Below are 11,052 nucleotides of genomic sequence, written 5' to 3'. Positions count from 1 at the left end.
TCAGTCAGATGCATCTCCTCATTATTTGACCACTACATGGCACTTGGCACAAGTCGACTACCCAACCATTTAGGACCTATGTTACCCCTGATAAGACTTTTACTTTATCACAAAGGAACATACACTCGCCTTCAAAGGGTCAATGAATTAAATATGAAGATACTTGTAACTGGAAATGTGTCAACAAACTATGAACTCCAAAACAGGTAAACATACTACGCTAGAGCTTGTACTGTAAAGGCATTATTGAGCTACGCTTACTTACATTTACATTTAGTCATTTAGCAGACGCTCTTATCCAGAGCGACTTACAGTAAGTTCAGGGACATTCCCCCCGAGGCAAGTAGGGTGAAGTGCCTTGCCCAAGGACACAACGTCATTTTGGCACGGCCAGGGAATCGAACTGGCAACCTTCTGATTACTAGCCCGCTTTCCTCACCGCTCAGCCACCTGACCCCTTGTAGGCCAACTGTTAAAATTTGTGTTTCTCTGTGTTTCTGTGTCAGATATGTTTGGACTTCAGACGTTCTGGTATGGAATGGGTGTTGGTGTGAGGAAAATGATGTCAGCATGTGCAGGTCCAGTCCCCCAGGGTCAGGAGATCATGGTGCCTGTGCAGGTCCAGTCCCCCAGGGTCAGGGGATCATGGTGCCTGTGCAGGTCCAGTCCCCCAGGGTCAGGGGATCATGGTGCCTGTGCAGGTCCAGTCCCCCAGGGTCAGGGGATCATGGTGCCTGTGCAGGTCCAGTCCCCCAGGGTCAGGGGATCATGGTGCCTGTGCAGGTCCAGTCCCCCAGGGTCAGGGGATCATGGTGCCTGTGCAGGTCCAGTCCCCCAGGATCAGGGGATCATGGTGCCTGTGCAGGTCCAGTCCCCCAGGATCAGGGGATCATGGTGCCTGTGCAGGTCCAGTCCCCCAGGGTCAGGGGATCATGGTGCCTGTGCAGGTCCAGTCCCCCAGGGTCAGGGGATCATGGTGCCTGTGCAGGTCCAGTCCCCCAGGGTCAGGGGATCATGGTGCCTGTGCAGGTCCAGTCCCCCAGGGTCAGGGGATCATGGTGCCTGTGTCACATAATCTTCTCTTTTTGAATTCCGTTATGATCTGTAAAACATAAATTTAGGTCAGATTTTCCCATCCAGTTTAGGATCACAGTCCTAGGACCACAGACGCAGAAAATAAACCTCTCTCGTTAATGCATCCATATGACAGGACCGGCTGTGTTCAACGTTACTATGTCTACTGCACACTGTTTCTCTTTCACAGTCAAGGAACCGATTCCCAGGATCCCAGCACCTCCAGCTCCCTACAACAATAATATTTCTATATACTTACTATGCCAACCAAAGTTGGTGACTCCTGTAGAATGGTTGTTTTCATATTATTATAACCTGCATGTTATCGCTAAACAAATATGATGAGAAGGAAGTGTTTTGTTTTGATCTCTCTGAGTTGGAAAGACCCATTATGGATCCAACCTCTTCAACTGAAAAGGTGTATTCTTTCTGTGATATTATAACAGTTTCAGGAACATCTTATGATGGACATAAGGATATCGGACAAGAAGAATACTGTTTAGGCCTACAAAGAATAACCAATATAATCCTGGACTACACACACGTTCCTTTCACAGGAAAACATGTGGCCACACCGACAGCAGGGAAGGAAAATACTTCCTTGGATCCCGATTCTGTCCTCTCTGCTCCAGGCTCCCCTGAGCCAGCAGGGTCCTGTGCCGGGGGGGGGTGCAGGGGGAGGGGCCTGGGGGAGGGGTCTGGAGAGCAAGGCCACGCCCCCAACCCTACTGTGAGGTGTGTAGTGGGAGGGGCCTACACCATGCTGATGAACAATGTATCATTTTATTTTATTTATGTTCAAAAGGCTGATTGGTAGGATTGGTTTAGGTTGGTTGCAGGAAACCACGTAACACAACCCAAAGCATACTTTCTGACACCCACCCAAAGCAACATTTAATAATCACTCCAGAGAACACACACCTATTTCAAACAGAAAGGATATAATTTTACTTTGATCGATGAGCACAGACAGCAGTGAGACTTCAGGTTCAAACAGCCCTGAGGTCAAAGTAGTTTGGCGGACTAGATTTGTGTCCTCTAGGGTCATTTGGGATCAGCGAGTCTCAATGCACTAAGCTGCGGCAGAGCTGGGGTCAAGGGTCAAGCTCATGTGACAAGGAGACATTCAAAGGCATGTGAGGGTGATTTTCAGAAAAGTGACATTTAGGCACACGGTTTACAGCTTCTGAGGTTTCCTACCTCAGTTTGAGGAATGCTGGTGAAACAGTTTACAACATTTTCTGGTTTTGGAAGGTTTCTTCAGCTCCCCCTTCAACTCTGATCAAATACTGAAAAAACGTTTTTGAAGAGCTGCATCCATAGTGCTGCTATCATACTGCATGTCCCTTAACTTTATTATACATATTATATGCATCCAAATATATTTTGATTCAGTATATAATATGTATACTGAAAACAATGAACTGTACGATCTGTTCACCTACATAGCACTTGGTTAAGTTGTAGTAAGCTCAAGTAAAAGAAGGTGAGTAAGGTTAAGAGAACAGTGCTTTCTCTCTGGGTCTCTGGGTCCAGCTAATTCCCATTCCCTCCTTAGTGACTGCTCAGCTTTGCAGAGCACCTGCCCGCCGCAGCATACCAGGCTGAGTCATGGAGTAATGAGAGGAGCTTCAGACCGGACCAGGAAGGCAGGAGAGACATCTGCCCTCGCTGAAGCCGAGCCAACAGCCTCCCAATCAGGGTTTAAGGGCGAGGTGGCGAGTGACAGTGATTCCATCCACAGCACTCATATGCTGGCATCACGCCATCAACCCTACCATGCCAGTGTAAGGTATTCCTGTACTGTTATACCCAGGCAATGTGTTTGCAACACCAGATTTACTGTGGCTAGGGAACCATGTTAGAGACTTAGTGAACACAGGCCTAATAAATAGCTCCACTTTGTTTTCCGAAGCACTCTTACTTATTTTTCTAGGGACCATACGTTCCTTTTCTTACATGTCACTTTTGAGCGTTAAGACTTTTTCACAGAGACAATGATTATGCAAGTGACCCAAAGGCCTACAGTTTAGATTCTGCCTGTCTCTCATGGTACAAGCAGCTTTCCACTCGTAGATGCAGCCAACTCAACGATGAGCTAACATGAGGACCCTTGTTTGCTCTCTGTGGCCTCCTTTAGAGACCTGTCAGGCTGTTCTGGATGGTTCCACTGTGTCTGGCAGCCTGGCTCAGTGTGGGGCGGATAATTAGGGCTGCACCCCATCTTGTGGTGGAACTAAGAACAAGAATGTTATTTGACCCTCTTCTTAATAACATGGAACAATCTGGTGAAAAGGTAAAAGAGGCTGGCTCTTTTCTACCTTGACTCTACTCTATTCTTAACCAATTCATGTTTGAACCTACACATTAGGCATGCAAGCCTAAATTGAAAGCACTAAATGACAAGCTTTCCTAAACTGATGTAGTATTGCAGCTCATATAGGTTAGGACTTCTCCTAGGTGTAGGTTATTATTATAGGTTCAGACAGGATTCTAGGGATTGTCAAAATGAGCAGGACCAAAGAAATCCAGTGTACCTTTATGAATACACTGGCTGATGAACTTGAAACTTGGTGTGTATGAGGTATGAGTGACGTGTGTCAACATGAGAACTAAAGCTCTGAAGGTCGGCATGGTAGGAAGGCCTGTGACATGTGTCTCCAGTCCAGAAAATGAAACAGGTGACAGTGATTCATAGACATATTTTTATTGAAAAACATAGTTACTGTTGCTGAAATATACATAGTGTATTGCATGAATACACATTCTAAATTGCTCACTAAATGTTCAAATTTACAACTTGTATGAGATTTTACTCTTATGGTCTGATGGTTCAAGTAAGGAACATATTATTCCTATTTAGGCTTAATGTGTCTGATATTTAATGGGAATGTAAGGAACAAAGTACTGTTAAAACTACTAAAATAGGAAGAAATAGGAATTTAAAAAAATAGTTCCGCAAACTCATCTTCTCTTTTAGAGTGTATTTTTGCATTGGACTTATTCATTTAGTTGATACATGCAAATGCACCACAAGTTTAGTCTGAAACTGTTTTGACAGATTGTGTCAAAACGATCATTATCACACTTCCTCTCTTGGAAACACACATTCTCTAGAAAAAAAGATTTTCTTAATTACCACAAACAGGTTTTCTTGGGTTATAAACACAATTTTTGCAATAAGGCTTGTCTACTGACTAAACTACTGTTTGGATTGAGCATATCGCCTGTCAACCACACAACCTTCATAACACCAGCTGCAGAATGTTACAAATGTTTTGTTCTGTTTTATATTGTGGGTCAAAAAGTTACACAATATTTCAATATGACTATCACAACAAAATAAGCTTTCTTGTGCACAAAACACACAAACTAAGATTAGCATTGAATCAATAGACATAAAAGCAAGTACTCTACAGAAATAAAACTACATATCATGTTTAACTACATGTTCTGCCCCTGTGATCAAAGAAAAGTTATCTAAAACACTTTCTCACACCCAAACACATAGATTGATGGAAGCAGTCCTCATGGGAGATCATCTAGACAGTAACAAAGGTATTCCTGGATCTAAGGCTTCCAGAGCTGTTGGCAGAACCTATTCTGTAAGCAATCATTGTCTTCTGGCTGAGCATGCCATGCTTATACAGAGCAACCAGCAACTGGTTACGGAACTTTTGCCCCACAAAAGCGTACAGGACTGGGTTCAAAGCACAGTGCATGAAGGCCATCACTTTAGTCACATTCAAGGAAAGCTCCACCCTGCTCCATAGACTGCAGGTCACCCCACCAAGAGATTGCCCTCTTATGAGTGTGTCCAACAAAACACTGACATTATAGGGAAGCCAGCAGAGCACAAAAGCAAAAACCACTGCCATGATGACACGCATGGCCTTGTGTTTCTGTCCGTTTCGGGCTCGGAACAGAGTCCCGGCAGTGCCCCCATAGCAGACCACCATCACCCCGAGGGGTACGAAGAACCCCAGTATGTGGCGTAGGACGCGGACACAAACTCGCCAGCGGTTGCCACTCTCAACTGTCAGGTTTTCGTAGCAGAGCATCTGGTCTCCTTGATCTTTCAGCATCATGGCCTCCCTCTGAAGTACCACAGGCAACGACAGCAGAGCAGACGCCATCCAGACCACGCCACACACCAGCCACACCATGTGGCGCTGTTGAGGCAGAGCCCGGGTGGCCTTCACAATTGCAAGGTAGCGATCAACGCTAATGCAGGCCAGTAGGAAGACACCTCCGTAAAAGGATGTCTCTTGCAGTCCTGATAGGAGTTTGCAGAGGAAAGTGCCAAAGATCCATTGGGAGTACACGTACACCGCCCAAAAGGGAAGAGTGAGAGCAAAGAGGAGGTCGGCCACGGCCAGTTGCATCAGGTAGATGTCTGTGGAAGTCCTGCTCTTCTCCATGGAACATATCACAAAGATGACCACACTGTTTCCTATCACACTCAGCACTGAGACGGTGATGTAGGTGATCATGAGGCCCACACTGCTTAAACCCTGTACGGCCAGACTACAAGGGGCAGAGGAGACCTTTTCATCCAGAGGTAAGTCTGTGTAGTTGGTGTCCTCGAAGAGGTGATAGTCAACTTCAATTTCTCTCATGACTGTGGTCTGTGTTTAATGAAAGAAATTTCATTTTTTGTTTTTGTTGTGAAAAACAAATAAACAAATGTATGAACAAAAGTGGACAACAACAAAAGTACTATAGTGTCATACTAGCCTAACACACCTAGGTGAAAATTACATTTCAAGTAATTATATTTACATTCAGTTATATACAGTCACCATCAAATGTGATTGTCCAATAAAAAAAAATTTTTTTCATTTGCTCGAGCACAAGTGGATTCATATCAAATTGATGAACAGATAACAGACCAGAAGAACCAAGTAATAAATATGCTCACTTTATTCAACTTTGTGGTAATCTATCAACTGACTTTGGAGATAGCAGTAAATTACTTAAAATATACTGTACATATGGCAACAGACTTTAACTTCTTACCAGGCTATGTTCTTCCTCGAGAGTGGCCATGGACAAAAAAATTAAAAAATTAAAATGACTGATGAGGAAAAGAGTCGTTCTCATGTTATTTCTGTTTTTCTGTCTTTACAGTCCCCAACAGTGTTTCAACGGATTTCAAAATAATGACTGCTCTATGATGAAACAATGTAGGAAGTAAACAGCTTCACGGATATTATCAGCTTTAAAGAGCCAAACCACAAAAACTGTGAGAGAGAGAGAGAGAGAGAGAGCAAGAAAAAACTGAGAGACAAAGCGAGACAGGTGTAAGAAAGACAACACCTCACAGCCAGTAGTACAGGTAAAATGTTTTTAGGATGGGAACCCTATTAACTCTATCATGAAAAGAAAACATTGACATTCACATGAGACAAATATTTGCTAGAAATAAATAAATTCAACTTCAATCAGACAGCAAACCATCAAGGCTAAATCGATCGGAGTAAATGCCAGGAGGGAGTTTCGAACCCACGAGTAGTTACACCATTGTAAATTGTCCAACGCCTTAACCGATCAGCCATCCTAGTCATTGATTGTTTTTAATTAGACCCGAAATGGATGTAAAACCAATAACCACAGGCCAAGTTACTCATTACAACATCACCAAAATACCAGGAGTGTGGTTTGAACCCAGGAGGATTTACATCCATTGGAACTTAAGTCCAACGCCTTGACCACTCGGCCATCCTAGTCATTGATTGTTTTTAAATGGACCCGAAATGGATGTAAAACCAAAAACCACAGGCCAAGTTTCTCATTAAAACGTCACCAAAATACAAGGAGCGGGGTTCAAAACAACAAGGATATACACCTGTAAAACCAACAATCTGAGGCCAAATGTGTCCATCAAACAACAACAACATACCAGGAGTGGGATTTGAACCCACGAGGATTTACATCCATTGGAACTTGAGTCCAACGCCTTAACCGCTCGGCCATCCTGGTCATTGATTGTTTTTAATTGGACCCGAAATGGATGTAAAACCAATAACCACAGGCCAAGTGTCTCATTAAAACATCACCAAAATACCAGGAGTGGAGTTCGAACCCACGAGGATTTACATCCATTGGAACTTAAGTCCAACGCCTTAACCGCTCGGCCATCCTGGTGATCTACAGAACGAAATTCAACCTAAATCACACGTCAAACCATCAACTAAAGGCCAAATGGATCCAAGTAAGTACGAGGCGTGGGGATCAACCCCACGAGAATTTACATCCATTGGAACTTAAGTCCAAAGCCTTATTCGCTCAAGCATCCTGGTGATCTACAGAAAGAAATTCTACCTAAATCAGACGTCAAACCAACAACCGAAGGCTAAATCAATCCAAGTACATACCAGGAGTGGGGTTCGAACCCACGAGGATTTACATCCATTGGAACTTGAGTCCAACGCCTTAACCGCTCGGCCATCCTGGTGATGGAAAGCTTTTACTTCGACCCGTAATGTATGTAAAACCAAAAACCGCAGGCTAAGTTTCTCATTAAAACTTCACCAAAATACAAGGAGCGGGGTTCAAACCAACAAGGATATACACCTGTAAAACCAACAATCTGAGGCCAAATGTGTCCATCAAACAACAACAACATACCAGGAGTGGGATTTGAACCCACGAGGATTTACATCCATTGGAACTTGAGTCCAACGCCTTAACCGCTCGGCCATCCTGGTCATTGATTGTTTTTAATTGGACCCGAAATGGATGTAAAACCAATAACCACAGGCCAAGTGTCTCATTAAAACATCACCAAAATACCAGGAGTGGGGTTCGAACCCACGAGGATTTACATCCATTGGAACTTAAGTCCAACGCCTTAACCGCTCGGCCATCCTGGTGATCTACAGAACGAAATTCAACCTAAATCACACGTCAAACCATCAACTAAAGGCCAAATGGATCCAAGTAAGTACGAGGCGTGGGGATCAACCCCACGAGAATTTACATCCATTGGAACTTAAGTCCAACGCCTTATTCGCTCAAGCATCCTGGTGATCTACAGAAAGAAATTCTACCTAAATCAGACGTCAAACCAACAACCGAAGGCTAAATCAATCCAAGTACATACCAGGAGTGGGGTTCGAACCCACGAGGATTTACATCCATTGGAACTTGAGTCCAACGCCTTAACCGCTCGGCCATCCTGGTGATGGAAAGCTTTTACTTCGACCCGTAATGTATGTAAAACCAAAAACCGCAGGCTAAGTTTCTCATTAAAACTTCACCAAAATACAAGGAGCGGGGTTCAAACCAACAAGGATATACACCTGTAAAACCAACAATCTGAGGCCAAATGTGTCCATCAAACAACAACAACATACCAGGAGTGGGATTTGAACCCACGAGGATTTACATCCATTGGAACTTGAGTCCAACGCCTTAACCGCTCGGCCATCCTGGTCATTGATTGTTTTTAATTGGACCCGAAATGGATGTAAAACCAATAACCACAGGCCAAGTGTCTCATTAAAACATCACCAAAATACCAGGAGTGGGGTTCGAACCCACGAGGATTTACATCCATTGGAACTTAAGTCCAACGCCTTAACCGCTCGGCCATCCTGGTGATCTACAGAACGAAATTCAACCTAAATCACACGTCAAACCATCAACTAAAGGCCAAATGGATCCAAGTAAGAACGAGGCGTGGGGATCAACCCCACGAGAATTTACATCCATTGGAACTTAAGTCCAACGCCTTATTCGCTCAAGCATCCTGGTGATCTACAGAAAGAAATTCTACCTAAATCAGACGTCAAACCAACAACCGAAGGCTAAATCAATCCAAGTACATACCAGGAGTGGGGTTCGAACCCACGAGGATTTACATCCATTGGAACTTGAGTCCAACGCCTTAACCACTCGGCCATCCTGGTGATGGAAAGCTTTTACTTCGACCCGTAATGTATGTAAAACCAATAACCACAGGCCAAGTGTCTCATTAAAACATCACCAAAATACCAGGAGTGGGGTTCGAACCCACGAGGATTTACATACATTGGAACTTAAGTCCAACGCCTTAACCGCTCGGCCATCCTGGTGATCTACAGAACGAAATTCAACCTAAATCACACGTCAAACCATCAACTAAAGGCCAAATGGATCCAAGTAAGTACGAGGCGTGGGGATCAACCCCACGAGAATTTACATCCATTGGAACTTAAGTCCAACGCCTTATTCGCTCAAGCATCCTGGTGATCTACAGAAAGAAATTCTACCTAAATCAGTCGTCAAACCAACAACCGAAGGCTAAATCAATCCAAGTACATACCAGGAGTGGGGTTCGAACCCACGAGGATTTACATCCATTGGAACTTGAGTCCAACGCCTTAACCGCTCGGCCATCCTGGTGATGGAAAGCTTTTACTTCGACCCGTAATGTATGTAAAACCAAAAACCGCAGGCTAAGTTTCTCATTAAAACTTCACCAAAATACAAGGAGCGGGGTTCAAACCAACAAGGATATACACCTGTAAAACCAACAATCTGAGGCCAAATGTGTCCATCAAACAACAACAACATACCAGGAGTGGGATTTGAACCCACGAGGATTTACATCCATTGGAACTTGAGTCCAACGCCTTAACCGCTCGGCCATCCTGGTCATTGATTGTTTTTAATTGGACCCGAAATGGATGTAAAACCAATAACCACAGGCCAAGTGTCTCATTAAAACATCACCAAAATACCAGGAGTGGGGTTCGAACCCACGAGGATTTACATCCATTGGAACTTAAGTCCAACGCCTTAACCGCTCGGCCATCCTGGTGATCTACAGAACGAAATTCAACCTAAATCACACGTCAAACCATCAACTAAAGGCCAAATGGATCCAAGTAAGAACGAGGCGTGGGGATCAACCCCACGAGAATTTACATCCATTGGAACTTAAGTCCAACGCCTTATTCGCTCAAGCATCCTGGTGATCTACAGAAAGAAATTCTACCTAAATCAGACGTCAAACCAACAACCGAAGGCTAAATCAATCCAAGTACATACCAGGAGTGGGGTTCGAACCCACGAGGATTTACATCCATTGGAACTTGAGTCCAACGCCTTAACCACTCGGCCATCCTGGTGATGGAAAGCTTTTACTTCGACCCGTAATGTATGTAAAACCAATAACCACAGGCCAAGTGTCTCATTAAAACATCACCAAAATACCAGGAGTGGGGTTCGAACCCACGAGGATTTACATACATTGGAACTTAAGTCCAACGCCTTAACCGCTCGGCCATCCTGGTGATCTACAGAACGAAATTCAACCTAAATCACACGTCAAACCATCAACTAAAGGCCAAATGGATCCAAGTAAGTACGAGGCGTGGGGATCAACCCCACGAGAATTTACATCCATTGGAACTTAAGTCCAACGCCTTATTCGCTCAAGCATCCTGGTGATCTACAGAAAGAAATTCGACCTAAATCAGACGTCAAACCAACAACCGAAGGCTAAATCAATCCAAGTACATACCAGGAGTGGGGTTCGAACCCACGAGGATTTACATCCATTGGAACTTGAGTCCAACGCCTTAACCGCTCAGCCATCCTGGTGATGGAAAGCTTTTACTTCGACCCGTAATGTATGTAAAACCAATAACCACAGGCCAAGTGTCTCATTAAAACATCACCAAAATACCAGGAGTGGGGTTCGAACCCACGAGGATTTACATCCATTGGAACTTAAGTCCAACGCCTTAACCGCTCGGCCATCCTGGTGATCTACAGAACAAAATTCAACCTAAATCACACGTCAAACCATCAACTAAAGGCCAAATGGATCCAAGTAAGTACGAGGCGTGGGGATCAACCCCACGAGAATTTACATCCATTGGAACTTAAGTCCAAAGCCTTATTCGCTCAAGCATCCTGGTGATCTACAGAAAGAAATTCTACCTAAATCAGACGTCAAACCAACAACCGAAGGCTAAATCAATCCAA

General features: G+C 44.1%; 1 protein-coding gene and 18 non-coding genes across 19 annotated transcripts; all 19 read right to left on the bottom strand.

The window, feature by feature from the left end:
* Nucleotides 1-4,455: 4,455 nt before the first annotated feature.
* cxcr2 (chemokine (C-X-C motif) receptor 2) lies at nt 4,456-6,177 on the bottom strand. The gene is made up of 2 exons (XM_067260806.1): nt 6,094-6,177; nt 4,456-5,702 (listed from the first exon to the last, which is right to left on the bottom strand). Exons 1-2 carry the CDS (start codon nt 6,175-6,177, stop codon nt 4,617-4,619), a joined length of 1,170 nt encoding a protein of 389 aa, XP_067116907.1. The 3' UTR covers nt 4,456-4,616.
* A 543-nt stretch (nt 6,178-6,720) lies between these two features.
* trnal-uaa (transfer RNA leucine (anticodon UAA)) lies at nt 6,721-6,803 on the bottom strand. The gene has a single exon. It is a non-coding gene; the product is annotated as a tRNA-Leu (tRNA).
* Nucleotides 6,804-6,973: 170 nt separating this feature from the next.
* On the bottom strand, nt 6,974-7,056 carry trnal-caa (transfer RNA leucine (anticodon CAA)). The gene has a single exon. It is a non-coding gene; the product is annotated as a tRNA-Leu (tRNA).
* An 82-nt stretch (nt 7,057-7,138) lies between these two features.
* trnal-uaa (transfer RNA leucine (anticodon UAA)) lies at nt 7,139-7,221 on the bottom strand. The gene has a single exon. It is a non-coding gene; the product is annotated as a tRNA-Leu (tRNA).
* Nucleotides 7,222-7,448: 227 nt separating this feature from the next.
* On the bottom strand, nt 7,449-7,531 carry trnal-caa (transfer RNA leucine (anticodon CAA)). Its single transcript has one exon. It is a non-coding gene; the product is annotated as a tRNA-Leu (tRNA).
* A 170-nt stretch (nt 7,532-7,701) lies between these two features.
* On the bottom strand, nt 7,702-7,784 carry trnal-caa (transfer RNA leucine (anticodon CAA)). The gene has a single exon. It is a non-coding gene; the product is annotated as a tRNA-Leu (tRNA).
* An 82-nt stretch (nt 7,785-7,866) lies between these two features.
* Nucleotides 7,867-7,949, bottom strand: trnal-uaa (transfer RNA leucine (anticodon UAA)). The gene has a single exon. It is a non-coding gene; the product is annotated as a tRNA-Leu (tRNA).
* Nucleotides 7,950-8,176: 227 nt separating this feature from the next.
* trnal-caa (transfer RNA leucine (anticodon CAA)) lies at nt 8,177-8,259 on the bottom strand. Its single transcript has one exon. It is a non-coding gene; the product is annotated as a tRNA-Leu (tRNA).
* A 170-nt stretch (nt 8,260-8,429) lies between these two features.
* trnal-caa (transfer RNA leucine (anticodon CAA)) lies at nt 8,430-8,512 on the bottom strand. Its single transcript has one exon. It is a non-coding gene; the product is annotated as a tRNA-Leu (tRNA).
* An 82-nt stretch (nt 8,513-8,594) lies between these two features.
* Nucleotides 8,595-8,677, bottom strand: trnal-uaa (transfer RNA leucine (anticodon UAA)). Its single transcript has one exon. It is a non-coding gene; the product is annotated as a tRNA-Leu (tRNA).
* Nucleotides 8,678-8,904: 227 nt separating this feature from the next.
* trnal-caa (transfer RNA leucine (anticodon CAA)) lies at nt 8,905-8,987 on the bottom strand. Its single transcript has one exon. It is a non-coding gene; the product is annotated as a tRNA-Leu (tRNA).
* Nucleotides 8,988-9,069: 82 nt separating this feature from the next.
* trnal-uaa (transfer RNA leucine (anticodon UAA)) lies at nt 9,070-9,152 on the bottom strand. The gene has a single exon. It is a non-coding gene; the product is annotated as a tRNA-Leu (tRNA).
* Nucleotides 9,153-9,379: 227 nt separating this feature from the next.
* On the bottom strand, nt 9,380-9,462 carry trnal-caa (transfer RNA leucine (anticodon CAA)). Its single transcript has one exon. It is a non-coding gene; the product is annotated as a tRNA-Leu (tRNA).
* A 170-nt stretch (nt 9,463-9,632) lies between these two features.
* Nucleotides 9,633-9,715, bottom strand: trnal-caa (transfer RNA leucine (anticodon CAA)). Its single transcript has one exon. It is a non-coding gene; the product is annotated as a tRNA-Leu (tRNA).
* Nucleotides 9,716-9,797: 82 nt separating this feature from the next.
* On the bottom strand, nt 9,798-9,880 carry trnal-uaa (transfer RNA leucine (anticodon UAA)). Its single transcript has one exon. It is a non-coding gene; the product is annotated as a tRNA-Leu (tRNA).
* A 227-nt stretch (nt 9,881-10,107) lies between these two features.
* On the bottom strand, nt 10,108-10,190 carry trnal-caa (transfer RNA leucine (anticodon CAA)). The gene has a single exon. It is a non-coding gene; the product is annotated as a tRNA-Leu (tRNA).
* An 82-nt stretch (nt 10,191-10,272) lies between these two features.
* Nucleotides 10,273-10,355, bottom strand: trnal-uaa (transfer RNA leucine (anticodon UAA)). The gene has a single exon. It is a non-coding gene; the product is annotated as a tRNA-Leu (tRNA).
* A 227-nt stretch (nt 10,356-10,582) lies between these two features.
* On the bottom strand, nt 10,583-10,665 carry trnal-caa (transfer RNA leucine (anticodon CAA)). The gene has a single exon. It is a non-coding gene; the product is annotated as a tRNA-Leu (tRNA).
* Nucleotides 10,666-10,747: 82 nt separating this feature from the next.
* On the bottom strand, nt 10,748-10,830 carry trnal-uaa (transfer RNA leucine (anticodon UAA)). Its single transcript has one exon. It is a non-coding gene; the product is annotated as a tRNA-Leu (tRNA).
* Nucleotides 10,831-11,052: the final 222 nt, after the last annotated feature.

This window comes from Osmerus mordax, chromosome 2 (assembly GCF_038355195.1).
Source record: "Osmerus mordax isolate fOsmMor3 chromosome 2, fOsmMor3.pri, whole genome shotgun sequence".
NCBI lineage: Eukaryota > Metazoa > Chordata > Actinopteri > Osmeriformes > Osmeridae > Osmerus > Osmerus mordax.
This window is presented reverse-complemented; position numbering and strand designations above follow the sequence as displayed.

Coding starts and splice junctions, on each gene's coding strand:
- cxcr2 (XM_067260806.1), bottom strand. CDS start 6,177: ATGAGAACGACTCTTTTCCTCATCAGTCATTTTAATTTTTTAATTTTT. Junction 5,703..6,093: donor TCGAGGAAGAACATAGCCTG/GTAAGAAGTTAA, acceptor CATTAAACACAG/ACCACAGTCATGAGAGAAAT.